The 26,373-nt window shown below is 50.9% G+C and overlaps 2 protein-coding genes across 7 annotated transcripts in view; one reads left to right on the plus strand and one right to left on the minus strand.

Annotated features, from left to right (window-relative positions):
• Positions 1–1,116, minus strand: part of STK36 (serine/threonine kinase 36) — a 203,616-nt gene extending 202,500 nt beyond the window's left edge. For 3 of the 6 annotated variants that reach the window (XM_088461082.1, XM_088461081.1, XM_088461080.1), the window contains exon 1: positions 750–1,116. In XM_088461082.1, coding sequence (XP_088317208.1) covers positions 750–853 — 104 coding nt within the window. In that variant the 5' untranslated portion in view covers positions 854–1,116. Of the gene's footprint in view, positions 1–696 lie in introns of all 6 variants that reach the window. The other 3 variants (XM_088461083.1, XM_088461084.1, XM_088461085.1) reach the window with 3 other exon arrangements.
• RNF25 (ring finger protein 25) lies at positions 834–25,706 on the plus strand. Its single transcript, XM_088461086.1, has 10 exons — positions 834–906; positions 9,389–9,460; positions 9,891–9,984; positions 10,435–10,502; positions 10,859–10,928; positions 11,010–11,081; positions 17,363–17,461; positions 20,003–20,092; positions 23,491–23,625; positions 24,852–25,706. The coding sequence occupies exons 1-10, from the start codon at positions 884–886 to the stop codon at positions 25,461–25,463; spliced, it is 1,335 nt and encodes a 444-aa protein (XP_088317212.1). The 5' UTR covers positions 834–883; the 3' UTR covers positions 25,464–25,706.
• The last annotated feature ends 667 nt before the right edge of the window (positions 25,707–26,373 follow it).

A 26,373-nucleotide genomic window follows, 5' to 3' on the forward strand; every position in this document is an offset into this window, starting at 1 on the left:
AATGGCACAGTTACTCTATCACACTGAGGACAGAGGAGTAATAATGGCACAGTTACTCTATCACACTGAGTACAGAGGAGTAATAATGGCACAGTTACTCTATCACACTGAGTACAGAGAGGAGTAATAATGGCACTGTTACTCTATCACACTGAGTACACAGAGGAGTAATAATGGCACAGTTACTCTATCACACTGAGTACACAGAGGAGTAATAATGGCACTGTTACTCTATCACACTGAGTACAGAGGAGTAATAATGGCACTGTTACTCTATCACACTGAGTACAGAGGAGTAATAATGGCACTGTTACTCTATCACACTGAGTACAGAGAGGAGTAATAATGGCACAGTTACTCTATCACACTGAGTACAGAGAGGAGTAATAATGGCACAGTTACTCTATCACACTGAGTACAGAGAGGAGTAATAATGGCACAGTTACTCTATCACACTGAGTACAGAGAGGAGTAATAATGGCACAGTTACTCTATCACACTGAGTACAGAGAGGAGTAATAATGACACAGTTACTCTATCACACTGAGTACAGAGAGGAGTAATAATGGCACTGTTACTCTATCACACTGAGTACAGAGAGGAGTAATAATGGCACAGTTACTCTATCACACTGAGTACAGAGGAGTAATAATGGCACAGTTACTCTATCACACTGAGTACACAGAGGAGTAATACTTGCAGTACAGTGTTGCTGGGCGGGAGTAATAGCCGCTGTATAACACTAATACCCGGAGTACAGCGCCCGCAGACCTCGCTCCTTCCCTGTGTCCGGCACTGACGCCTCCCGCTGTGCTCCCGTTGCCTGGCAACCGAGTCGAAGAAATGACGTCATCACGGAGCCGCCGCTACTTCCGGGCACAAGATGGCGGATGACGAGGAAACCGGGTGAGAGTTGCGGGCCGGCGATAAGCTGAGCCTAGCACCGGGGGATATACGGGCACCGGGGGCGGATTACACTCTAGGTGACCTAGGTAGTGGTATAGGAGCCTGGGGGGCGCAGCTGCCGCCTCTTCCTGCAGTCAGCAGCCGGGGGGCGGCCAGGAGCCCCCTGACCCAGCGCTGTCACTCACTTCCCTGCCTCACCCCACCCTCTCAGGGTTATTACCTATCTCTATGCTCCTCCTCTCCCTGAGGCCCCGCCCCTTCTCCTCTCCTCACAGAGTGCCTGGCCCCCTGCCCCTTCCCCTGTACCCCTGGGGTGTTCAGAGACCCAGGGAGCTTTCTGCCAGCTGGGATAGGTATATGGGGGGTTTAATAATAGTATAGGGATATTAGTGTTATCAGGGAAGTACTGTACATTGCAGTCTGTGTCTATAGGGAGTGTAGTTATGTCATTACATCCAATGGGACTGTAAAATATAGATGTGTGTATGATGGTATTCATTATTATTATTATTTATTTATATGGCGCCACAAGTGTTCCGCAGCGCCTTACAAAGTACATAAACAATTTGTAGACAAGTGACTTACAGAACAATACCATACCATACCTCCCAACTGTCCCGCATTTAGCGGGACAGTCCCGTTTTTCTGGGACTGTCCCGCCTGCAGGCCGCATTGTCCCGCGGTGGGGGGGAAGCTGGGAGAAGCATACACTCTGCTCTGCTATGCAGAGCTAGAATAGACGCTATGCGCACAGCATCTAATCAGCGTACGGGGGGGGAGCCCCATTAGTGATGTAAATGGGGGCGTGTCATCAGACCACACCCCTAAATGGGTAGGCCACACCCACTTTGGGGGCACGCGCCGAAGGCGCGCGCAGGTCCCGACTCCCTCCCAACAAATGTTGGGAGGTATGCAATACAGGACATGGATAATATACATTGCTACATTAGCGACCATATCACCCAGATAAGCAACAGAGCATAAGCAACCAAGTGTTAGGTGCCCTAGTGGTGAGTAAGAAGTAAATGACACTATAGTAAGGAGAAGCACAAGAGGGTAGAGGGCCCTGCTCGTGAGAGCTTACATTCTAAAAATGTGGGGGAAGACAAACTGGGTTGACACAGATGGGGTAGATGGGGAGGAAGGAGCATGTAGCAAGGAGTTAGAATGATAGCTGGAAGGCTTTGATGAAGTAGTGGATCTTGTACGGGTATGCGATTGGCATCCCGATGGTCTGGATGCAAGGGAGCTCCTTTTACTGGCACCGAAATCCTGACCACCGGGATACCAAAGGTAAGTATCAGGGGGCTAGGCACTAAGGGCAGAGGGTTAGGGTAGGCAGAGGGGGAGGGTTAGCATACCTACCAACAAGTGTCGGTACGCTAGCCCTTTCGGGATCCCGAGCGCAGCCATCTCATACTGATCCCTATATATATGTAATAGTATTGAAATGATATGTTTATTTGTGTGTGATGATATTAATATATTGTGAGTGTGTGTAATACAATTGATCTGATATATGCCTGTGTGTGTGCTTGATGGTTTTAATGTGTTTCATGGTATTAAAATATTGTGTGTGGCATGTTGAGGTGGTATTATATAATTTGTTTTTGTATTATTAGTGTGTGATGGCATTATAATGTGTGTATGATGGTATTATTATAATGTGTATGATGGTATTAATGTAATGTGTGTGTTGAGGGGTATTATAGTGTGTGTGTATCATGGTATTTTCTACTTCAGGGTCCATAGGGTATCCACAGGATACCTTGGGGTATAGGTGTGACGTCAGTCGCAGGGCACCAAAGAGTTAAGCTTTCAGCCTCCCAGGATGCACTAGGTCCCCCTCCTATACCCCGCCCCCGGGCCAAGGCACCCCAGTTTAGTTTGGTGCCCGGCCGGAGTCGGGTGCACCTGTTGGAGTGGGGGCTAGAAGAGCCCCTGAAGCTTATTCTTCATGCAGCTGTGGCTGCACAACTGGATGAACAGCATGGACAGTCAGTCCTGACGTCCATGCTGTCTTCCCTACACCCCGCCGGTACCAGAACGCCGGTACTGATCCGGGGATGCTGGTGGGTGTCTGGGGTCACAGCTAGCGGTGACCCCAGATGCTCCGGACCATGGCCGGATTCAAGGGGGACAGAGGTAAGCAGCGGGGTCCCGCCGTGGGTCCCCGCTGATCACATGGTCCTAAGTCCCCAGGCAGGGGGCTCCCTGGGGACTGGCTGCAGCGTGGAGCCAGGCGACCAACCTGCGCTTCCACTACCCCCTGGGACAGCGGACCGCAGCAGAGCGGTAGCGCTGCGGCGTCCCAGGGGTTAAATGCATGCCAGGGGAGCGCGCCTTCCCTGTCTCACAGCCGGCGCCTCCCCCGCTGCACACAGCCCTCTCTGCATGCTGCCGACTGGTCCTGTGGCAGCGCTCCTCCCCCAGGCCAGCCTCCTCTCTGCTCCTCGGCGGCCATCTTCTCCAGAACGCATGGTGAACGCTGCTGGAAGCGCTGGACGGAAGCATCGTGGTCTGGGTCCCCCCGCATACCTCTCCTCCGCTGTGGTCAGGTCTGTGTATGCAGCGCTGTGTCCTACCAGGCCCTGTGTCTGTGTAGTTGAGTGATCAGCGCTGTTAGTGCAGGAATTGTTATTTTTCTGCATTGTATGTGACTGTGCTAGCGCTGCTGCCTGTAATCTTTTCTTCTCTAAACTGTCAGCTTTATTACTGTCCCTGTTCTTTCTGCTAAAGCCCTTGCGGTGCGGTGCTGCAGGGTGGTCTCTCGCCTATTTAATACTTAATTGGTGAGAGAGGTCACATACGTGGTGCCATCATGTCTGAAAGTGATTTTCCCCTCCGGCTACAGTGTACCACGTGCAAAGTACCGTTAGCGGAGGGGGAGGGTAGCGCGGAGGTCCTTTGCCGGCAGTGTTTGTCCATGGCGCGGCCTATTACGGTTACAGCACCGGTACAGGAGCCGCCCTGGGCTTGTTTCGCTCAGGCGTTAACAGCTTTAGTGGGCCAGTTAGCTCCGCAGCCCGCGTTTACTCCGATGGGTTTGTCCCAGCAGTCTGTGGTGTCGTCACCCATGCAGGGGTTCCCACGACAATTGGTGGTACCCCACAGTCTCCCTATTTCCCCGCTCCCGGGTTCTCAGGAGCCAGCGTGGGTTAACTCCCTGACGAGTTCTGTACAGCACTTGTCGGATGTGTTGCAAGGGGAGTCTGTGATGCGGTCTCATAAAAGGCCGGTGGCGTCTCTGTCCGCTCCTTATGAGGATGACGAAGGGACGTCTGATGATGGGGAGATTCTAGATCCTTACGATCAGGAACCTCTCCATACTAAGGACGCTGATGCTAAGTCCAAAGTATATATTCCTGGACTTATTCGGGCGGTCCGCACAGCCTTGGTGATTGAGGACGAAGTTCCCCCAGCGGCTAAATCTAAGTATGCCTTTTTCAAAGATGTGAAGGGCGATGCCACAGTCTTTCCTCTTTCGGGTCAGTTGGTGGACCATTTAGAGGAGGCGTGGAAACAACCTGGCAAAAGATACCAGCCGCAGAGACGCCTGGCGGTGGCTTATCCGTTCGCGGATAATTATTTTGCTAAGTGGGAATCCCCTCCACAGGTGGATTCTCACGTGACCCGTCTTGTCCGTAGTGCCACATTGCCGATGCCATCCATGTCCTCCCTTAAGGATGCTACGGACCGCAAGGTAGAAATCTGCCTGAAGTCCGCTTATTCCCTTGCAGGGGGGGCAGCACGGCCGGCTATGGCCATTTGCTGGGTTGCCAGAGCGATGGAGCGCTGGGCGGATTCATTAGAGGCTTCTTTTGAATCCGACTGTCCGGCCGATCAGGCGGAGTTGATTGGCAATCTCCGTGATTCGGCCACCTACATCAACGAGGCGGCTCTAGACATTAGTACTCTGGTGTCTAGAATTTCTTCAGCAGCGGTAGCTGCTCGTCGCACCTTGTGGCTGCGATCCTGGAAGGCGGACGCAGATTCCAAGAAAGGTCTGGAAGCGTTGCCGTTTACCGGAGAAGTTCTCTTCGGTCCGGATCTGGATAAGATTGTGGCCACGCTGGCGGCAGCCAAATCTGCCTGTCTCCCGTCGGCCGCTGCTCCTTCTGGTTCGGGACCATCGTCCTTTCGGTCATCTAGGGCCCAGGGCAGGCCCAAACCACAGTCGTTTCCTCGACAGGCTGGCCCTAAGAAATCGGTCAAGCCCCGGAAGCAGGCATGGAGTACCAGACGTCCGGCCCCCAAGCCAGATGACAAGCCTGCGGCCTGACGGTCCGGGCCTCCCTTTGGGGGATCCCAGGGTGGGAGGCCGCCTGCTACAGTTCGCCCAGTGTTGGTCGACCACTACGACAGACACTTGGGTTCTGGAGGTGGTTTCCCACGGATACGCCCTCTCCTTCCGGCACAGACCCCCGGCTCGCTTCTTCACCACGGGTCTACCATCAGACCGGAACAAGGCTACGGAGCTGCGGAAGGTATTGCACACTATGCTCCAGGCTGGAGTTATAGTGGCGGTTCCATTCTCCCAGAGGGGCCAGGGTTTCTATTCAAATCTATTTTTGGTACAGAAACCCAATGGGTCATATCGTCCGATTCTCAACCTCAAAGCACTCAACAAGTCTTTGCGGGTCCCGAAGTTTCGGATGGAGACCCTACGGTCCATCATTCTGGCGCTGGAACCTGGGGACTACTTGGTGTCATTGGACATACAGGACGCTTACCTGCATGTCCCTATTCTTTGGCGCCATCAACAGTTCCTCAGGTTTGCAATCAGCAGCGACCACTTCCAGTTTCGGGCGTTACCTTTTGGCCTGGCAACAGCACCACGTGTTTTCACCAAGGTGATGGCGGTCATGGCGGCTTCTCTGCGGCTGCAGGGAGTCCGCATGTTGCCGTATTTGGACGACCTGTTATTGGTGGCAGGATCTCCAGAGCTCCTGTTACGCCACTTGGACCTGACCATTGCACTGCTGCAACGGCACGGCTGGCTAATCAACTGGCAGAAGTCCACTCTAATCCCGTCTCGGAGGATTCTGCATCTTGGAGCCTTATTGGACTCGGGACAGCAAAGGATCTTCGTGACGGAGGACAAGATCTCTGCTTTACAGTCAAGGGTGCGCAGTTGTCTGCACAGCCGCCGGGTGTCCTTACACTCGGCGATGAGGTTACTGGGCTCCATGGTGTCGGTGTTCGACATGGTGGAATACGCCCAGTTTCACTCCAGACCTCTGCAGCACCTGATCCTGTCCAAGTGGAACGGGCTGACTCAGTCTCTGAAGTCCCAGACGATTGTGCTCACCCAGGAGGTTCGCCTGTCCCTTACGTGGTGGTTACAGACGACCCACCTCAACAAGGGACGTCCGTTCTGGGTTCCAAATTGGGTCCTGTTGACAACGGACGCCAGTCTTCGGGGCTGGGGAGCAGTTTCGGGTCCACACTTGTTCCAGGGCAGGTGGACGCCGACAGAAGCGGAGCTTCCAATAAATATCTTGGAACTCCGTGCGGTCTTCAATGCTCTCCAGCAGGCACAGCGGTTTCTCCAGGGTCGCCCGGTGCAGGTCCAGTCGGACAACGCTACCACCGTGGCCTACATAAACAGGCAAGGAGGAACTCGCAGTCGGGCGGCTCTCGTAGAGGTCTCTCGGATCCTGGTTTGGGCGGAGCGCAATCTTCCGGCCATATCAGCGGTCTTCATCCCGGGAGTGCTCAATTGGGAGGCGGACTTTCTAAGTCGCCAGGACGTTCATCCGGGGGAATGGTCCCTGCACCCGGACGTTTTTCAACTACTGGTGGACAGGTGGGGTCTTCCAGAAATCGACCTCATGGCGTCCCGGCACAACAACAAGTTGCCGGTGTACGGGTCTCGCACAAGAGACGAAGGGGCGTCTCTGGTGGATGCTCTGTCCGTCCGGTGGACGTTCCGGTTCTCATACCTGTTCCCTCCGGTCTCCCTTCTTCCACGGGTAATCCGGAAATTCAAACAGGAAGGAGGGACGCTCCTGTTGATAGCTCCCGCGTGGCCCAGACGGCACTGGTTCTCAGACCTTCAGGGTCTGTCCGTGGACATTCCTCTGCGGTTGCCGCTACGACCGGACCTTCTGTCTCAGGGTCCTTGCCTTCACCCGGACCTGACTCGGCTGTCTTTGACGGCGTGGCTGTTGAGACGGCCATTCTGAGGTCCCGGGGGTTTTCCAGCTCTGTGGTGCGTACCATGTTACGAGCTCGGAAACCGTCTTCCGCGAGGATATACCATCGCGTGTGGCATACGTTCTTCCAGTGGTGTCGACCGAGAGGTTATGCACCGCGGGAGTTTCGTCTGTCTCGGATTCTCGCCTTCCTGCAAGCGGGACTAGATCATGGGCTTCGCCTTGCTTCTTTGAAGGTACAGGTTTCGGCCCTATCTGTCTGGTTTCACCGTAGGATTGCTACAATCCCGGATGTGCGCACCTTTATGCAGGGTGTTCTCCGCATTCAGCCGCCCTTTGTTCCACCTGTGGCGCCTTGGGATTTGGCTGTGGTCCTGAGGGCTCTCCAAGGACCGCCGTTTGAACCACTGGGCTCAGTGGATCTTAAATGGCTAACAGCTAAGACTGTTTTCCTTCTGGCCATTGCTTCGGCCAGACGTGTTTCTGAGTTAGGGGCTCTTTCTTGTAGACCCCCTTTCTTGGTTTTTCATGGGAACAGGGCAGTGCTCCGCACTCGGCCCGAGTTTCTTCCCAAAGTTGTTTCCCAGTTTCATGTTAACGAGGAAATAGTTGTTCCGGCCTTTAACTCACCGGGTCTTTCCGTGGGTGAGGCCTCTTTGGATGTTGTGCGGGCCTTAAGGACTTATGTTGACCGCACTTCTTCGTTTAGGAAGTCGGACGCTTTGTTTGTCCTCTATGGCTTCCGTAAAAAGGGTTGGCCTGCTTCAAAGCAAACTTTGGCAGCCTGGATCCGTATGGCTATTTCTGAAGCTTATCTTCATGAAGGCCTACCGGTCCCTCCTTCTCTGAAGGCTCATTCCACTAGGTCTGTGGGTCCTTCGTGGGCAGCTCGACGTGGTGCCTCGGCAGTTCAGATCTGCAAGGCTGCTACGTGGTCCTCTGTCCATACCTTCGTGAGGTATTACAGGTTTGACACCTTCGCCTCTCAGGATGCTTCCTTCGGGCGGCGGATTCTCCTTTCTGCACAGGAGCGTCCCCACCCTTAAAGGATACTGCTTTGGGACATCCCCAAGGTATCCTGTGGATACCCTATGGACCCTGAAGTAGAAAATATGAGATATGGTAAGAACTTACCCTTGTTATCTCTATTTCTACGAAGTCCATAGGGTTCCACAGGACTCCCGCCCTGTCGCACCTGTGCTGCGGATGGGCTTTGCTCTGGTCACCGGTTTTCCGTCTCCCTCTGGTGAGAATGTGATTCTTGTATGTGTCCAGATCTTTGTTCTCTCTCTTCCTTCTCCTCCTCCGGCCTATGGCTTGGTAACTAACTGAGGTGCCTTGGCCCGGGGGCGGGGTATAGGAGGGGGACCTAGTGCATCCTGGGAGGCTGAAAGCTTAACTCTTTGGTGCCCTGCGACTGACGTCACACCTATACCCCAAGGTATCCTGTGGAACCCTATGGACTTCGTAGAAATAGAGATAACAAGGGTAAGTTCTTACCATATCTCATATTATTATAATGTGTATGATGGTATTAATGTAATGTGTGTGTTGAGGGGTATTATAATGTGTATGTATGATGGTATTACAATGTGTGTGTGATGGTATTAATGTAATGTGTGTGTTGAGGGGTATTATAGTGTGTGTGTATGATGGTATTATTACAATGTGTGTGTGATGGTATTAATGTAATGTGTGTGTTGAGGGGTGGCATTATTGTAACGTGTAAGTGCTATGTAGTGAGGGCTATTAAGGTTATTTAGTAAGAATATTAATGTAATGTGTACTTAATAAGGAATAACAATGACAGGGCTGGTTAGGGGAAGGATGTCAATTATTAAATAGAGTTGCTGCTGATTTAGGTTTTGGGGCTAGTGGGGTGAAGGTCTAATGCTAGGTATACACTAAAAGATTGGTACCCAGCACAAAGTCGTGAGCCTCAAGACCCGGCATCGGTAAGTGCATACACAGCATGACCCCCTCTGACGATATCACACGTCTGACCTGCATGCAGAGTAATTATCCCCCTGGTACCATAACAGTGTTATATACCAGTACTGGGGGGGTGAGTAATTATCTCTCTGGTACCATAACAGTGTTATATACCAGTACTGGGGGGGTGAGTAATTATCTCTCTGGTACCATAACAGTGTTATATACCAGTACTGGGGGGCTGTTGGGGAGAAATTATGCCTCTGGTACCGTGACAGTGCAGTGTGGGGAAGGGTATAATTTTCACTCTATTATACAGCACTGAATTGCCCCTCGGCTGTCGGGGTGTATGATGTGCTGAGCTTAGCATGTTTCTTATGTGCCCTCTTCAGGTCTGTACTACAGGAGCTGCAGGTTCTACAGTCCATTTATCTGGAGGAGCTGGAGGTGTCTGAGGAAGATGGGTAAGATTTGTGGATCCAGCTAGTTTCATACTGCCACTATTCATCTAGCCTTAAGGTGCCTACACACTTAGCGATATTTCACACGATTTGCCCGATTCCGACGCATCGTGACGACAATTCTTGTAAAGATCACGATGCCGATGCGCGTCGCCGCAGGTCGTACTTCGCATCTTCAGATCTGCCGTGCTGCAGGCACGGTCTGGCAATCTCCGTCGCGATGCACTGGAATAGTTAGGAGGCACGATAGATCGTTTGTCACATTGGACAGTTTTTAACACCAAATCGTGCCCACGACTGCCGGGGAGAGTTCAAGGGGAAATCGGACACGATGTCGGATCGTGAGCAGATCGCCAAGTGTGTAGGCACCATTAGTCCCTGGTATGTGTAAATGAGAATAACTGACATTGATAGTAATAACTGGTATTACTAGGTTGGTGCTGAGAATCACGTTACATCCAGCAACTGGCGATGACCTGGAAACTCAGTACGTGCGTATGACCCTACAGCTGTCTCTCCCGTCACAGGTAACATTATACTTCTTCCCCTGTAAGTGATCCTTGTGCCCTATAGACCCTGCTCTATGTTACTCTTCCCCCTGTATGTGATCCCTATGTCTTATATACCCGGCTCTATGTTACTCTTCCCCCTGTATGTGATCCCTATGTCTTATATACCCGGCTCTATGTTACGCTTCCCCCTGTATGTGATCCCTATGTCTTATATACCCGGCTCTATGTTACGCTTCCCCCTGTATGTGATCCCTATGTCTTATATACCCGGCTCTATGTTACGCTTCCCCTGTATGTGATCCCTATGTCTTATATACCCGCCTCTGTTACTTTTCCATGTCATTGTATAAATATTTTTTATTGTTATTGTATTTTCCCTTTTGCCCCCCCTTAGCTATGCTGCAAATCTAACCCTTTGTCTTGCTTATGTGCTTTACCCTGTTTGTCTTTCTCTCTGTCCCGCAGTATCCTGAAGAGCCACCTAAGATCAGTGTGAGCAATCCCCGCGGCCTGTGTGATGAGCAGATACAGAGGTATGGGCTTGTACCGGGGTTCCTGTCAGACAATACTATGTCACCCCTGTGTATAGGAGAATGGCTGTGGCTTATACCATAGCACAGTGATACATTAGCTGGTAACTGAGATGACAGAACTTCAGCTGCTGATATAGTGGCCGCAGCGTCATTGTCATTTGCGTACACAGCTGCTCACAGCAGTAACATGTTTCTGCCTAGTCGGCAACATGCCCATCTGGCTCCCCTCCTGGTTATGTGCAGCAAATGCATTCACTATTAGAGGATATAATGTATAAACCCCCTGTGTTGTATAGCAGAATGTACTCCCCGCACTCTCATTGCGCATTACTCAGGCTGTCTGCTGTCTCTTGTAGTATCATCAGTACGTTGCACATGACGGCTGCACAGGCTGTGGGGTGTCCGGTTCTCTATCAGCTCATTGAGGTGAGTCTCCCTGTGTATGGTGCCTTTATGTTGGGGACGTGTTGGCTGTTATATACAGAGATATACATTCTGTCTTTATAGAAAGGGAAGGAGATGCTGACATCCAGTAATATTCCTCATGGTCACTGCGTCATCTGCCTGTATGAATTTCAGGTAAAGGATTTTATTTCTGCCTTATTGTAAGTGGCTGTTTAAATGCGTATTTAGTAGTAATATATATTTCCTTGTTCAGCTCGCTGTCCCAGGTTTGTGGTTGTGTTTGGGCTGTACAGTAATGCTCAACGTTACCTGGCTTTAATTTACTATTCCCTTTCTGCCTCCATCCCTCCCCATCGCACTTTATCCCTCACACTCTCCCCCCCGCACTTTCACTTTCCCCCTCCCCCTCGCACTTTATCCCTCACACTCTCTCCCTCTGGCACTTTCCTTCTCCCCCTAGCACTTTATCCCTCACACTCTTTCTTTCTCCTCCTGGCACTTTCTCTCTCCCTCTCTCCTCCTGGCACTTTATCTCTCTCCCTCTCTCCCCCTGGCACTTTATCTCTCTCCCCCTGGCACTTTATCTCTCTCCCCCTGGCACTTTATCTCTCTCCCCCTGGCACTTTATCTCTCTCCCTCTTTCCCCCTGGCACTTTATTTCTCTCCCTCTCTCCTCCTGGCACTTTATCTCTCTCCCCCTGGCACTTTATCTCTCTCCCCCTGGCACTTTATCTCTCTCCCCCTGGCACTTTATCTCTCTCCCTCTCTCCTCCTGGCACTTTATCTCTCTCCCCCTGGCACTTTATCTCTCTCCCTCTCTCCTCCTGGCACTTTATCTCTCTCCCTCTCTCCTCCTGGCACTTTATCTCTCTCCCTCTCTCCTCCTGGCACTTTATCTCTCTCCCTCTCTCCTCTTGGCACTTTATCTCTCTCCCTCTCTCCTCCTGGCACTTTATCTCTCTCCCTCTCTCCTCCTGGCACTTTATCTCTCTCCCTCTCTCCTCCTGGCACTTTATCTCTCTCCCTCTCTCCTCCTGGCACTTTATCTCTCTCCCTCTCTCCTCCTGGCACTTTATCTTTCTCCCTCTCTCCCCCTGGCACTTTATCTCTCTCCCCCTGGCACTTTATCTCTCTCCCCCTGGCACTTTATCTCTCTCCCCCTGGCACTTTATCTCTCTCCCCCTGGCACTTTATCTCTCTCCCTCTCTCCTCCTGGCACTTTATCTCTCTCCCTCTTTCCCCCTGGCACTTATTTCTCTCCCTCTCTCCTCCTAGCACTTTATCTCTCTCCCCCTGGCACTTTATCTCTCTCCCTCTCTCCCCCTGGCACTTTATCTCTCTCCCCCTGGCACTTTATCTCTCTCCCTCTCTCCCCCTGGCACTTTATCTCTCTCCCCCTGGCACTTTATCTCTCTCCCCCTGGCACTTTATCTCTCTCCCCCTGGCACTTTATCTCTCTCCCCCTGGCACTTTATCTCTCTCCCCCTGGCACTTTATCTCTCTCCCCCTGGCACTTTATCTCTCTCCCCCTGGCACTTTATCTCTCTCCCTCTTTCCCCCTGGCACTTTATTTCTCTCCCTCTCTCCTCCTGGCACTTTATCTCTCTCCCCCTGGCACTTTATCTCTCTCCCCCTGGCACTTTATCTCTCTCCCCCTGGCACTTTATCTCTATCCCTCTCTCCTCCTGGCACTTTATGTCTCTCCCTCTCTCCTCCTGGCACTTTATCTCTCTCCCCCTGGCACTTTATCTCTCTCCTCCTGGCACTTTATCTCTCTCCCCCTGGCACTTTATCTCTCTCCTCCTGGCACTTTATCTCTCTCCTCCTGGCACTTTATCTCTCTCCTCCTGGCACTTTATCTCTCTCCCCCTGGCACTTTATCTCTCTCCCCCTGGCACTTTATCTCTCTCCCCCTGGCACTTTATCTCTCTCCCCCTGGCACTTTATCTCTCTCCCCCTGGCACTTTATCTCACTCCTCCTGGCACTTTATCTCTCTCCCCCTGGCAGTTTATCTCTCTCCCTCTTTCCCCCTGGCACTTTATTTCTCTCCCTCTCTCCTCCTGGCACTTTATCTCTCTCCTCCTGGCACTTTATCTCTCTCCCCCTGGCAGTTTATCTCTCTCCCTCTCTCCCCCTGGCACTTTATCTCTCTCCCCCTGGCACTTTATCTCTCTCCCTCTCTCCCCCTGGCACTTTATCTCTCTCCCCCTGGCACTTTATCTCTCTCCTTCTCTCCCCCTGGCACTTTATCTCTCTCCCCCTGGCACTTTATCTCTCTCCCCCTGGCACTTTATCTCTCTCCCCCTGGCACTTTATCTCTCTCCCCCTGGCACTTTATCTCTCTCCCCCTGGCACTTTATCTCTCTCCCCCTGGCACTTTATCTCTCTCCCCCTGGCACTTTATCTCTCTCCCCCTGGCACTTTATCTCTCTCCCCCTGGCACTTTATCTCTCTCCCTCTTTCCCCCTGGCACTTTATCTCTCTCCCTCTCTCCTCCTGGCACTTTATCTCTCTCCTCCTGGCACTTTATCTCTCTCCCCCTGGCACTTTATCTCTCTCCCTCTCTCCCCCTGGCACTTTATCTCTCTCCCTCTCTCCCCCTGGCACTTTATCTCTCTCCCCCTGGCACTTTATCTCTCTCCTCCTGGCACTTTATCTCTCTCCTCCTGGCACTTTATCTCTCTCCCCCTGGCACTTTATCTCTCTCCTTCTCTCCTCCTGGCACTTTTTCTCTCTCCCCCTGGCACTTTATCTCTCTCCCTCTCTCCCCCTGGCACTTTATCTCTCTCCCCCTGGCACTTTATCTCTCTCCCCCTGGCACTTTATCTCTCTCCCTCTTTCCCCCTGGCACTTTATTTCTCTCCCTCTCTCCTCCTGGCACTTTCTCTCCCCCTGGCACTTTATCTCTCTCCCCCTGGCACTTTATCTCTCTCCCTCTCTCCTCCTGGCACTTTATCTCTCTCCCTCTTTCCCCCTGGCACTTATTTCTCTCCCTCTCTCCTCCTAGCACTTTATCTCTCTCCCCCTGGCACTTTATCTCTCTCCCTCTCTCCCCCTGGCACTTTATCTCACTCCTCCTGGCACTTTATCTCTCTCCCCCTGGCACTTTATCTCTCTCCCTCTCTCCCCCTGGCACTTTATCTCTCTCCCCCTGGCACTTTATCTCTCTCCCCCTGGCACTTTATCTCTCTCCCCCTGGCACTTTATCTCTCTCCCCCTGGCACTTTATCTCTCTCCCTCTCTCCCCCTGGCACTTTATCTCTCTCCCTCTCTCTCCCTCCCATGCTCTCTTCCACCCCCTGGCACTTGCTCCCCCCTGGTGCTCTCTCCTGGCACTTTCTCCCCCACTCTCTTTCTGCCTTGCTGTCTCCTCTTTCTCCAACCTCCCCACCCCAGACACTCTCCATAACCGAAAAACTTCCTTTCCACCTCTCTACCCCACACCTAACCCCTTGCTCTTTCCCCTGATTCTTTCTCCCCCCTATTCTTTCCCCATGGCACTTTCTACCCCCTTTTCTCTTTTTTGTCTGCCCCAAGACTTTCTCCCCACCTCTCCTCCTGCTCTTGCTCTCCTGTGCATCTCTGACAGCAATGGCAGAGTTTGAGTTCAGACCAGCTGTCAGTACATTCCAATGTGATTAAATCATTTTTATTAATAGCCAATTTGATTATATAGAATACACTAGAGTGCAGGTGACTTTGTTGTGGTTCTTGTTTAGTATTACTCTGCTGCACTAGGAGCTTTTTGGTTGGGTGTGGGTTTGCCAGTTCGGAACTCGTTGGCTGAATGTGGGTGACCTGGACTCGGAACGTGTTGACTTGGTGTGCTGGATTCGGAACTCATTGCCTGGGTGTGGGTGTCCTAGACAAGGAGCTGTTGGCTGGGTGTGGGTGTCCTGGACTCGGAATGCTTCGACTGGGTGTGGATGTGCCAGTTTGGAACGTGTTGGCTTGGAGTTCTTTGGCTAGATTTAGGTGTGTCGGTTCGAAGTGTGTGGTCTAGGTGTTTATGTGCCAGCTTGGATCTCATTGGCTGGACTTGGTATCTCAGACTCAGAGGGTTTTTTGACTGGGTGTGAATGTGTTGGCTGGGTGTGATGTTCCAGAATCGGAGCTTGTTGGCTGGTGGGTGATGTCACTGGGTGTCCGGGACTCTGGATGTGTTGGCTGGACTTGGGTGTTCCGGACTCTGAGGGTGTTGACTGAGTGTGCCAAACTCTTAACTGTGTTGGCTGGTGGACGATGTTTGTGCCAGACTTGAAGATTGTTGGCTGAATGCAGATCGTTTTGGACTCTGAGCTTGTTAGATTGGGGATCGTGATGTGCCGGACTCAGATCATGTAGGCGGGGTGTAGATGTTCTTGCATGTTGGCTGGGTGTCCTGGACCCGAAGTGTGTTGGTTGGGTGTGGGTGCACCGATTTAGGGCTCCGTTGCCTTGTGTAGGTGTGCCGCCTCAGAGCGTGTTGGCTAGGTGTGAGTGTCCTGGACGCGGAGCTAGTTGGCTGGATGTGGGTGTCCCGGCCCAGAGCACTGTTATATGGGTGTTTGTATGCCGCCTCAGAGTGTGCTGGCAGGGTATCCTGGATTCTAAGTTGGCTGGGTGTGCTGGACTCGAAGTGCGTTGGCTGTGCGTAGGTGCGCCGTCCCAGGGCTCCGTTACCTGTGTGTGGGTGTGTCACCTCAGAACGTATTGCCTGGGTGTGCCGCCTCAGAGCGTGTTGGCTGGGTTTGGGGGTGCCGTCCCAGAGCTCCGTTACCTGTGTGTGTATGGGTGTGCCGTCCCAGAGCGTATTGCCTGGGTGTGTGCTGCCTCAGAGCGTGTTGGCTGGGTTTGGGTGTGCCACCTCAGAGCGTGTTGGCTGTGTGTGGGTGTGCTGCCTCAGAGTGTGTTGGCTGGGTTTGGGTGTGCTGCCTCAGAGCGTGTTGGCTGTGTGTGGATGTGCCGTCCCAGAGCGTGTTGGCTGGGTTTGGGTGTGCCGTCCCAGAGCTCCGTTACCTGTGTGTGGGTGTGCTGCCTCAGAGCGTGTTGGCTGGGTTTGGGTGTGCCACCTCAGAGCGTGTTGGCTGTGTGTGGGTGTGCTGCCTCAGAGCGTGTTGGCTGGGTTTGGGTGTGCTGCCTCAGTGCGTGTTGGCTGTGTTTGGGTGTGCCGTCCCAGAGTGTGTTGGCTGGGTTTGGGTGTGCCACCTCAGAGCGTGTTGGCTGGGTTTGGGTGTGCCACCTCAGAGCGTGTTGGCTGGGTTTGGGTGTGCCACCTCAGAGAGTGTTTGCTGGGTTTGGGTGTGCCACCTCAGAACGTGTTGGCTGGGTGTGCTGCCTCAGAGCGTGTTGGCTGGGTTTGGGTGTGCCGTCCCAGAGCTCCGTTACCTGTGTGTGGGTGTGCTGCCTCAGAGCGTGTTGGCTGGGTTTGGGTGTGCCACCTCAGAGCGTGTTGGCTGTGTGTGGGTGTGCTGCCTCAGAGCGTGTTGGCTGGGTTTGGGTGTGCTGCCTCAGAGCGTGTTGGCTGTGTGTGGGTGTGCCGTCCCAGAGCGTGTTGGCTGGGTTTGGGTGTGCCGTCCCAGAGCTCCGTTACCTGTGTGTGTATGTGTGTGCTGTCCCAGAGCGTGTTGGCTGGGTTTGGATGTGCCACCTCAGAGCGTGTTGGCTGGGTTTGGATGTGCTACCTCAGAGCGTGTTGGCTGGGTTTGGATGTGCCACCTCAGAGCGTGTTGGCTGGGTTTGGATGTGCCACCTCAGAGCGTGTTGGCTGGGTTTGGGTGTGCCACCTCAGAGCATGTTGGCTGGGTTTGGGTGTGCCACCTCAGAGCGTGTTGGCTGGGTTTGGGTGTGCCACCTCAGAGCGTGTTGGCTGGGTTTGGGTGTGCCACCTCAGAGCGTGTTGGCTGGGTTTGGGTGTGCCGCCTCAGAGCGTGTTTGCTGGGTTTGGGTGTGCCACCTCAGAGCGTGTTGGCTGGGTGTGCTGCCTCAGAGCGTGTCAGCTGGGTTTGGGTGTGCCGTCCCAGAGCTCCGTTACCTGTGTGTGGGTGTGCCACCTCAGAGCGTGTTGGCTGGGTTTGGGTGTGCCGTCCCAGAGCTCCGTTACCTGTGTGTGTATGTGCTGCCTCAGAGCGTGTTGGCTGTGTGTGGGTGTGCTGCCTCAGAGCGTGTTGGCTGGGTTTGGGTGTGCTGCCTCAGAGCGTGTTGGCTGGGTTTGGGTGTGCCTCCTCAGTGCGTGTTGGCTGGGTGTCCTGGACTCTGTGCACTGGATGGGTGTGAGCTTACCTGGTCTCCAGGTGGTATTGGGGTATTTCTCAGTACCTGGCTTGGGAGGGGATGGGCTTCCTTTGTGTTTAAGTGGGTAACTCCTTGTAGGTTGGGACCATTATGTGGGTTGCTGTACATGTGTATGCTTGATTGTGTGACTGAGTGTATCAGTCATTATGCTACAGGATTATGAAGTATACATGTCTCATAGGAAGGTGATTCACTCACAAAGACGTCGTGTTTTCATCATTTTCATTCCCACTGTTTGGGTCGCTACGCCGAGCATTGCCGAGACAACAGCCTGGGAAAGGTGAGTAACATCCAGGTATAACCAATAACCAGGTCTCGTCATAGACTGGAGACTGCAATTAATATTTTACATTTTATATAAGTCAGACATGTAACATAATCTATTTTATGCAGCTGTCCGTGATCTTTACAGTATGTGCAGGCTATATACTATTACCTGTGGTGACATAAGGGTATCTCTGCCAGCAAGCAATAACCAGGCACTAGTAAATTATGGGATGCAGTCAAGAAGCCGGCGGTCGAAATGCCGACCGCCGACTTCCCGACTGTCAAATCCCGGTAGGGGACTAACGCCTGTCATTATACGTACGCCCTGGAGCCTGACGCCCAGCATACCGATCGAAGGTAAGCCGGGCAAGGACAGCCCCCGGGGGGAGGGTCAGGTTAACGGCTCCTGGGGGGGACTTAGGGTTAGGCACCCCCGAGGGTAGGTTAGGGTTAGCCCCCCCCCCCCAGGGCTAGGTTTAGGCTGTGGGAAGGGGGAGTTAGGTTAAAGCACTTACGGGGGGAGGTTAGTGTTACGCACTAAGGGGGGTGGGCGGGGGGGTTAGGGATAGTTAGGAAACTACCTTAGTCGGGATTCTGCTTTTCGGCATCGGTATAACATCTGCCGGCTAACATCCGGCGGTATTTCATACCAATTCCGTGAATTACAAAAAAAGTGCTAGAATCCGATTGGTTGCTATGGGCAACATCTCCACTTCTAAAAACTCTCACTTTAGTAAATATACACCTAAGAGTGTAATTGTGCTAGTAAATGAGCGATACCTACGCCATATGAAATAATACAAACATAACCGAGCGTAATGATGTTGGAGAGAATCTCAGATTACGATGACACGTCGTTAGCAATAAAACATCAATTTAACATATGTCCTGACTGACTAACCCATCAAGGCTAAGCCCACACCCCTGGACCTAGAAACATGACAATCGGGGCGTATATGTCTTCCATGGAGTAGGTGGTCACTAAGAAGGGATTTTTCTATATTCGACTCCTAAGGGGGTGAAAAGGGCTAAAATGTTTCCTCCCCCTGTGCAATGTCCTGACTGACTGTCTCATTGTGGCTGCAGCACAGTTCGGAATTCAAACACCAACTGTCACCCCAAGTGCTGCCAAACATCACTGGCAGTTGGTGTGGCTCCTCTATTTGTATAGTGAGGGAAGGGAATGTGTTACTATAGAGGTGAGGGATGAGAATGTCAAATGTGTTACTGCAGGGTGAAGGAAGGGAATGTGTTACTACAGAGGTGATTGAGGGGAATTTGTTACTCCAGACGTGAGGAAAGGGAATAAGTTACTACAGGTGTGAGTGAGGGTAATGTGTTACTGCAGGGGTGAGGGATGGATTGTATTTCTACACCGGTGAAGGAGGGTAATTTTGAATGTGTTACATCACGGACAAAGAAGGGAAATGTGTTACTACAGGGGTGAGGGAGTGGAATGTGTTAGTACACAGGTGTGGAAGGGTAATGACTTACTATAGCAGTGATGCAGTACTATGGAGGTGAAGGATTAATGTATTGAGTTGGAAATGGAAACCGTAAATATCTAAGGTTTACCTGGGTAAAACCAGATAAATCAGCTAGTCATCTATATAAAAATACAAATATATGCCTCCACAAGCTAAATAGCTCCTCTAATCTAATAGTATTTAGCCACAAATTGGTGTTTTTCTAAAGGTACTTTGGTGTCACAGACTGCACCTTAGCACAGTGTCAGACTAAGGTGATAGGAAAGGAATTGGGGCAGGATTAGACCCAAGTGGTTACTCTCAGTACAGGAGATAGGAAGGGAATAGGGGCAGGGAGCAGGGTCACACCCAAGTGGTTACTCTCAGTACAGGAGATAAGGGAATAGGGGCATGGTCAGACCCATGTGGTTACTCTCAGTACAGAAGATAGGAAGGGAATAGGGGCATGGAGCAGGGTCAGGCCCAAGTGGTTACTCTCAATACAGTATATATAAGGGGCATAGGGGATTATGTGGATGAGAGTATAGAGCACATATGATTACAGGTTGCACAGGTGTGTCCACAGCGGTACGCAGCCCTTCTAGGTGATATAATGATCTGCGTCATGCCCGTATTCTGTGTGTGACTGCGGGGGTATCTGCATGTGAAACGCTACATTGCAGTGTCGCAGTCACACATATAATAAAGGCATGCCACATATAATTTTAATCAGCAAAAGCTGCTGCTGCGTCCTGTTCACATCACTGTGTATAATAAGCATTTCAAGGTAAAAAGCTGCACAAATAGACCCTTGGCGCTACCAAGTTGCACGGCGCTCATGCGTTATGTTCAACGTTACTTGTAGCGCACGGAGGTAAGATGTATGTGGACACATCTGTACAATCACATTCGGGTTATGTACATGAACTCTTCCTGACTTAACTTTTTGATATTTATATAACTGTTTAAAATGTCTGTATGTTATAGTGATGACATTGATTGTTTTGTTCATAGATCCCTGACATGCTGTAGTCTGTACTCTGTAGCATAGTATGTCTTTGCCTTGATCATTTTATATTGTCTTTTAGGAATCCGTCATCACATGTCCTGTCTGTCGTGAGAGTTTGACCTGTGACTTCAGCAAGCTGCAAGAAGCCTCCCCCCCACAGCAGCCAGAGGTAAGGGTCCCCCTTATTATGCTGTAGCCACACCCCCACAGCAGCCAGAGGTAAGGGTCCCCCTTATTATGCTGTACCCTCCCCTCCACAGCAGCCAGAGGTAAGGGTCCCCCTTATTATGCTGTAGCCCCCCCTCCACAGCAGCCAGAGGTAAGGGTCCCCCTTATTATGCTGTAGCCCCCCCTCCACAGCAGCCAGAGGTAAGGGTCCCCCTTATTATGGTGTAGCCCCCCCTCCACAGCAGCCAGAGGTAAGGGTCCCCCTTATTATGCTGTACCCTCCCATCCACAGCAGCCAGAGGTAAGGGTCCCCCTTATTATGCTGTAGCCCCCCCCCCCACAGCAGCCAGAGGTAAGGGTCCCCCTTATTATGCTGTAGCCCCCCCTCCACAGCAGCCAGAGGTAAGGGTCCCCCTTATTATGCTGTAACCCCCCCCCCCACAGCAGCCAGAGGTAAGGGTCCCCCTTATTATGCTGTAGCCTCCCCTCCACAGCAGCCAGAGGTAAGGGTCCCCCTTATTATGCTGTAGCCACAGCAGCCAGAGGTATGGATGCCCATACCTCTACTATTAGGCAGCATCTCTACCTTGATGAGCTTCCCGAAGCAGTAGCTTTTTCACCTGCCTTTCTACCCTCTCCATCTGTAGGGATGTAGTGTGGGAGGGTTTTGGCTTCCATGCTGATGGTTTGTTCCTCTTTCTTAGCTTCTATCGGTCATTGCCATCCACATCCACTTTGGGATTGTCCTCTCTATCTTCCCTCATCTGCCTCTCAGATCTGGTTAGGGGAGTACATTCAGGGCTAAGCCTGGAGGAGTGCCACCACCAAAAGGTGTTTTCCTGCTTCAAGCCAAATTGCCTTGTGCCAATTCTGGGGCTAAGGCCCTATGCAGATGACAGCACTGTGCTCACCTGTGAGGGCTCCCACTTAGATGGCAGAGCCAATATGGGCCTGGACAAGATCATTGGTGCAGTGCCTGGCCAAGGTCTTTTTCTTCCTCGGAAAGGAGCATGGAATCTACCAGACCTCAGAAACATCAGATTCTAACAGTTCTTGAGTCCTGAGTTTTCCTCTCTGAAGGGAAGATGAGGTGGCTGCGTAGTCTGATCCTTGTCCTTTGATGTGGATTCCTACAGGAAGCAGTGAGTGTTTAATGTGAGACATCCAACAGGCGCTATTTACTGAGGACAGTGAGGTGTTGAAGGAACCTGCAAATGTATTCCCTTTAGGCTGAAGACCTTTTATGCGAAGCATGGACCAAGCCTGAGCTGAGGTTTCAGGTCTCGTGTAGCTTGGTGTCCTTATGATCCCATTATTAGCAAGTGTCCTGTGTGGTTAGTATCCGCCTAAGGTGGTTTGTTCTATAGCTAATCTTTTTTTAGCATCACCACATTCCAATTCTGACTGCTGCCCTCTCAGTGAATGTGCCCTAAAGTCCATTTACAATGTGGCTGGAGCCTCACTTAGACCCACCTTGCCTCAGCTTGTGTCAGTAATGCAGTTGAAAGAGATTGACGAAAGGCTTTGATTCTGGCAGATCCAGATCTGATTTGCTTATGAAATCGCAATATCTTGGGGTCTTGGTTATATATTTCAATCCTATTGGTACTACAATTGCATGTATTGCCCTCTGCTTTAGGAAGCAATCTGGAGTCCAAAAACACAAGTCGTCCCTGTCCATCTCTGGAGATGTATTTTTAAGTCCTGACTTGGATAAGATTATTTCCTCGGGATACATAAGCGCCAGGCCAGACCTAGTGGCCCTAGGCTTTTACTCCTTTCATTCCTCATTGAAAACTAGGAGTCAGACTCCCAGAGGACAGGCTTCAGCTCATCGCGAAGGTCAGCAGAGTGAAAACGAGTTTGCACAGCCGGGGCTATCCAATTATCCCCGAAGTCGGCACTTATCGGGTTTTTTCTTTTCCGGGACCTGATGTGTCCCGAAAAAGAATCCACGATAACTGCAGTTTTTTCACCTGAAATAAGGCAAAAAAACACATAGGTCCGTGAGCTTATCGCGGCACCTATGTGTTTTCGGGAGAATTATCCTATTATTTCGACCTAAATAATAGGATAGAGGGGAAAAAAAAACATCGTCGAAAACCTGTGATTTTTCGCCGATCGTGTTGGTCAATTAGCGCCCGGACGATGTTCGGGGCTGATTGGATACCGTTCTATATGTATGAGGACACATCTGCAGTTTGGGCCTGATTCAGCAAGGAACGCAAGTGCTAAGATGTACGCAGTCGGCCAATGTTTACGATCTGCGCATGCGTACAAGTAGCAAGTGCGCAAATCAGACGCCGCGATCGGGACTGCGATTGCAGTGTATACGCAGACCCACCGCAAAGTGATTGACAGGAAGTGCCGTTTGGGGCGGTGACCTGGGGGGTGGACAGGCGAACAGGCGAACGCAGGCGTGACAGTGTGTTTGAACGCTGTTGCAGGAGCATACATAAATTATCCACTGCAAACCTATACCCATCCTGAGCACTCGCTGTGTGCAGGAAGTTTAACTTTCTCTAAATGAGGGTCAGGTCAACCACAACTCTGCGTATGGGTCCGATGGTACTCGATTGTACCGATGTTTTCGCAGTCTTGCTAAGTGTTACGGATGTGAGTAAAGGGAAGGGGGTGGCTTTATGTGGTGCTGGGCGTCTGAGTATTGTGCTGCGGAGGCATTGCGATCGCACTCATTAGCATATTTTCGCGGCGGCCAGGTGCATGCGCGTGTAATATTGCGTTCCGTGCTGAATCAGGCCCTTTGTACGATCCTTCTCAAGAGAGTTCTAAATTGAGTAGATATCGAGGTGGATCAGGAACAAATCAAATCATCCTCTGGCAGTTCATCAGACTGTCTCCAAAGGTAACGTCAGTGGCTCCTCTGGTGGCTGAGGGTTGAGGGGTGGGAACTAGGAAGCAGATTTTCTCTGCATTCATCTCCTAGACCCGGGGGAAAGGTCTGGGACATGAATCCAGGGCGAGTGATCCAGAGTCCTACTTGCTAGACCTGATCCCTCCCTTAGTCATGTTTCTGCGGGTGGTAAGAGTAGGAGCTCAGGTAGTTATCACCAAACTGGCCGAGTTGGTCATGGTATTTGGACGCTCGGGTGTGTATTTTGGCGCTTTACACTTGGTTCTGAAACTGTTGTGCTGGGGTTCTCTCTTCCATCGCGTTCCTCCTCAGTTATGATGTCTGCAGCTCGGTGTTAGGTGTATCCTCCATGACCTGGTGTCATAGCTGTAGAGATAGGAACCGTGTAAGGAATGTCCGTTTCCCAGAGTTCGCCCTGGCCATGGTACGCAGCTGCCATACACGCCTTGCGTTTTATTCTTGTGGTTGGAATAGAGTGCGCTATGTGAGGCAAGGCTGATTGTATGGTGTTTAATCGCCCATAGGAGCTGTATGTCCCAGACACGAGTGCGTTAAAAAGAGAGAAGGAGCTCCGCAAGGTGTACGAGAGGCAGCTGGCAAACGGAGGAATCATTGACCTTGAAGTGGAAAATAATCGCTTTTTCATCAGCATCCAAGAGGTAAGAATCATTGTAAAATCGCAAAGTGGAGCTGTATGAGGTGTGTGCAGTGCCCTCACCTCCACCAGTATCTAGATTTGTGCAGGAGAGAGGAGGCACAATGTAAGGGTGATAGAATGTGAAATGCTGTTGCCCAACGGGTTTTGCCTTGGACTGATGCATGGATAGAACAATCACCTGGGGGGGTCCATGGTGACTGTTGCTTGTTAACATATTTTATAGATGAGTCATAACTGATGTTTCCTATTATCGCTCTATCAGCTACACACGTCTAGGCAACCTGGGCAGCCCCGCATGGTTGTACATAGGCTTGCCATATCATCCCCGCATGGTTATACATAGGCTTGCCATATCATCCCCGCATGGTTATACATAGGCTTGCCATATCATCCCCGCATGGTTATACATAGGCTTGCCATATCATCCCCGCATGCTTATACATAGGCTTGCCATATCATCCCCGCATGCTTATACATAGGCTTGCCATATCATCCCCGCATGCTTATACATAGGCTTGCCATATCGTCCTCGCATGGTTATACATAGGCTTGCCATATCATCCCCGCATGGTTATACATAGGCTTGCCATATCATCCCCCCATGGTTATACATAGGCTTGCCATATCATCCTCGCATGGTTATACATAGGCTTGCCATATCATCCTCGCATGGTTATACATAGGCTTGCCATATCATCCCCGCATGGTTATACATAGGCTTGCCATTTATCCCCGCTTGGTTATACATAGGCTTGCCATATCATCCCTTTAAATCGGGATGCTCATGCATTACACAGGTTCTGTGGCAGGCTGATTTCAAGAGGTATATTTAGTGTGTTTTTTTTTAGAAGTGGAGATGTTGTCCATTGCAACCAATAAGACTCTACTTATTTATCTTGCACCTTCTAGAAGATAATAGCTAGAATCTGATTGGTTTGGGCAACTGCTCCACTTCCAAAACCCTGAACTATAGTATATATACTCCCAAGTCTCCAGTTTACTTTGTTTTAATCAGCCCCAGAACCTGTGTAATTATCATGTGTGCTGAATTAAAAGGATGATGTTGCAAGTCTAGTCACGCATGGCACTGAGCATGCTGGGAATGACTCGTGAGCCACACCTTCCACATGCTTCCTCCCCCTCATTTGCTCAGATGTCCCTCCAATATATATGTTTTTGACATGCATGCATTATGTGACCTTCAGTGTTTGTTTCTCAATTGACCAGACACCTGCCAGTGATCGTGACCTCCAAGTGCCACAGGACGACCAAGTCTCTGCTCAACAGAATGCTCCACCTGCTGTATCAAGGGTAGAAGCTGCTCAGCTTCTCAGTCTTCCCAAGCAGCACCATGGTGGGCACAGGCCTGGATTAAAAACATCATCTCTGCGCATAGGTGGTAGACCTTTCCACCACCACGATGACCAGACACCTGCCAGTGATCGTGACCACCGAGTGCCACAGGAAGACCAAGTCTCTGCTCGGCAGACCGCTCCGCCTGCTGTATCAGGAGTAGATCCTGCTCCGCTTCCCAGCCTTTCCAAGCAGCACCGTGGTGGGCACAGGCCTGGAGTGAAAACCCCTCTAAGCGTAGGTGGTAGACCTTTCCACCATGACCACCCTGATGGCCAACCCTGGCAGAATAATAGAGGATGGGCTGCCCACAACAGGTGGAGGCCGGACACTCGTAGGGTGTGGAGAGATGAGGCCGCCTGCAGGGACACTCAAACACAGACCAGAGGGCGGGTGAAGGGACGTAACTGTCGGACCACCGGGACAGTCCAGTCACCACCAAGAGACAGCACAGACGGCTCATTGGGGGTACAGCGTACCCTCTAACAGATGCTGTGTCTAGTCAGAATAAAGAGGACGGTGCAGAGTAATTTCCACATCCATCATTATGTGAGCGACGCATAGGGATTGGGGTGGAATTTGTAGGGACTATAATATTTGTCACATTAGTCCGAATCCCTTTTTTACCTGCCAGATGAGACACGCACATTTTACACGTCTCAGATATAATGATGGACAAATGAATCATCTACTGCCAACTAATAAACTAATAACCAGAAATTAATATCATTTTAAATAATCCTGACTCTTAATGTGGAGAGGTCTTCTTTTTTTTTTTCAGTTCCTCCATGACCAGGCCAGTTCTTATTACACTGTCTCCTGCTTTTTCCTGTACCCCGGCAGAGGTTATTTTACTGTTCACAGCAGCACATACTCTTTCAGGAGAGGAGTGCATCTGCTTATCTCATTTACTAACATTGCAATTAGGATTCCCCAGCAGCACAGAGTATATCAGGAGATGAGTGGGGTGTCACTGAGGGTGGGGCTATATGTGATAGAGGTAGTGACCTGACGTGAGGAGGGGAATGGAGGCAGCAGGATGCCACAGACTGCGAGTTACAGTGCCTTGCAAAAGTATTCACCCCCTTGGCTTTTAACTTTTTTTTGTTATATTACAACCTGTGATTTATTTATCTTTTTAATCTGAATTTTATGTGGTGGATCTGCACAAAATAGCCTGATTTGGTGAAGTGAAATGAGAATTAAAAAAAAAAAAAAAAAATATATATATATATATATATATATATATATATATATATAAGAATCTTTATAGATAAAATTCTGAAAATTGGCATGTGCATATGTAATCACCCCCTTTGCTACGAAGCCCCTCAAAAGTTCTGGTGCAGCTAATTACCTTCAGAAGTCACATAATTAGTGAAATGAAGTCCCCCTG

This window comes from Taudactylus pleione, unplaced genomic scaffold (genome assembly GCF_031769625.1).
Source record: "Taudactylus pleione unplaced genomic scaffold, aTauple2 ptg001014l, whole genome shotgun sequence".
Lineage (NCBI taxonomy): Eukaryota > Metazoa > Chordata > Amphibia > Anura > Myobatrachidae > Taudactylus > Taudactylus pleione.

What these genes read in the sequence shown, in the direction of transcription:
- RNF25 (XM_088461086.1), top strand. Translation starts at nt 884, where the DNA reads ATGGCGGATGACGAGGAAACCGG. An exon ending in AGCTGTCTCTCCCGTCACAG is followed by an intron (nt 9,985 to 10,434) that starts GTAACATTATAC and finishes TCTGTCCCGCAG; the next exon opens with TATCCTGAAGAGCCACCTAA. An exon ending in TTTTCATCAGCATCCAAGAG is followed by an intron (nt 23,626 to 24,851) that starts GTAAGAATCATT and finishes TCAATTGACCAG; the next exon opens with ACACCTGCCAGTGATCGTGA.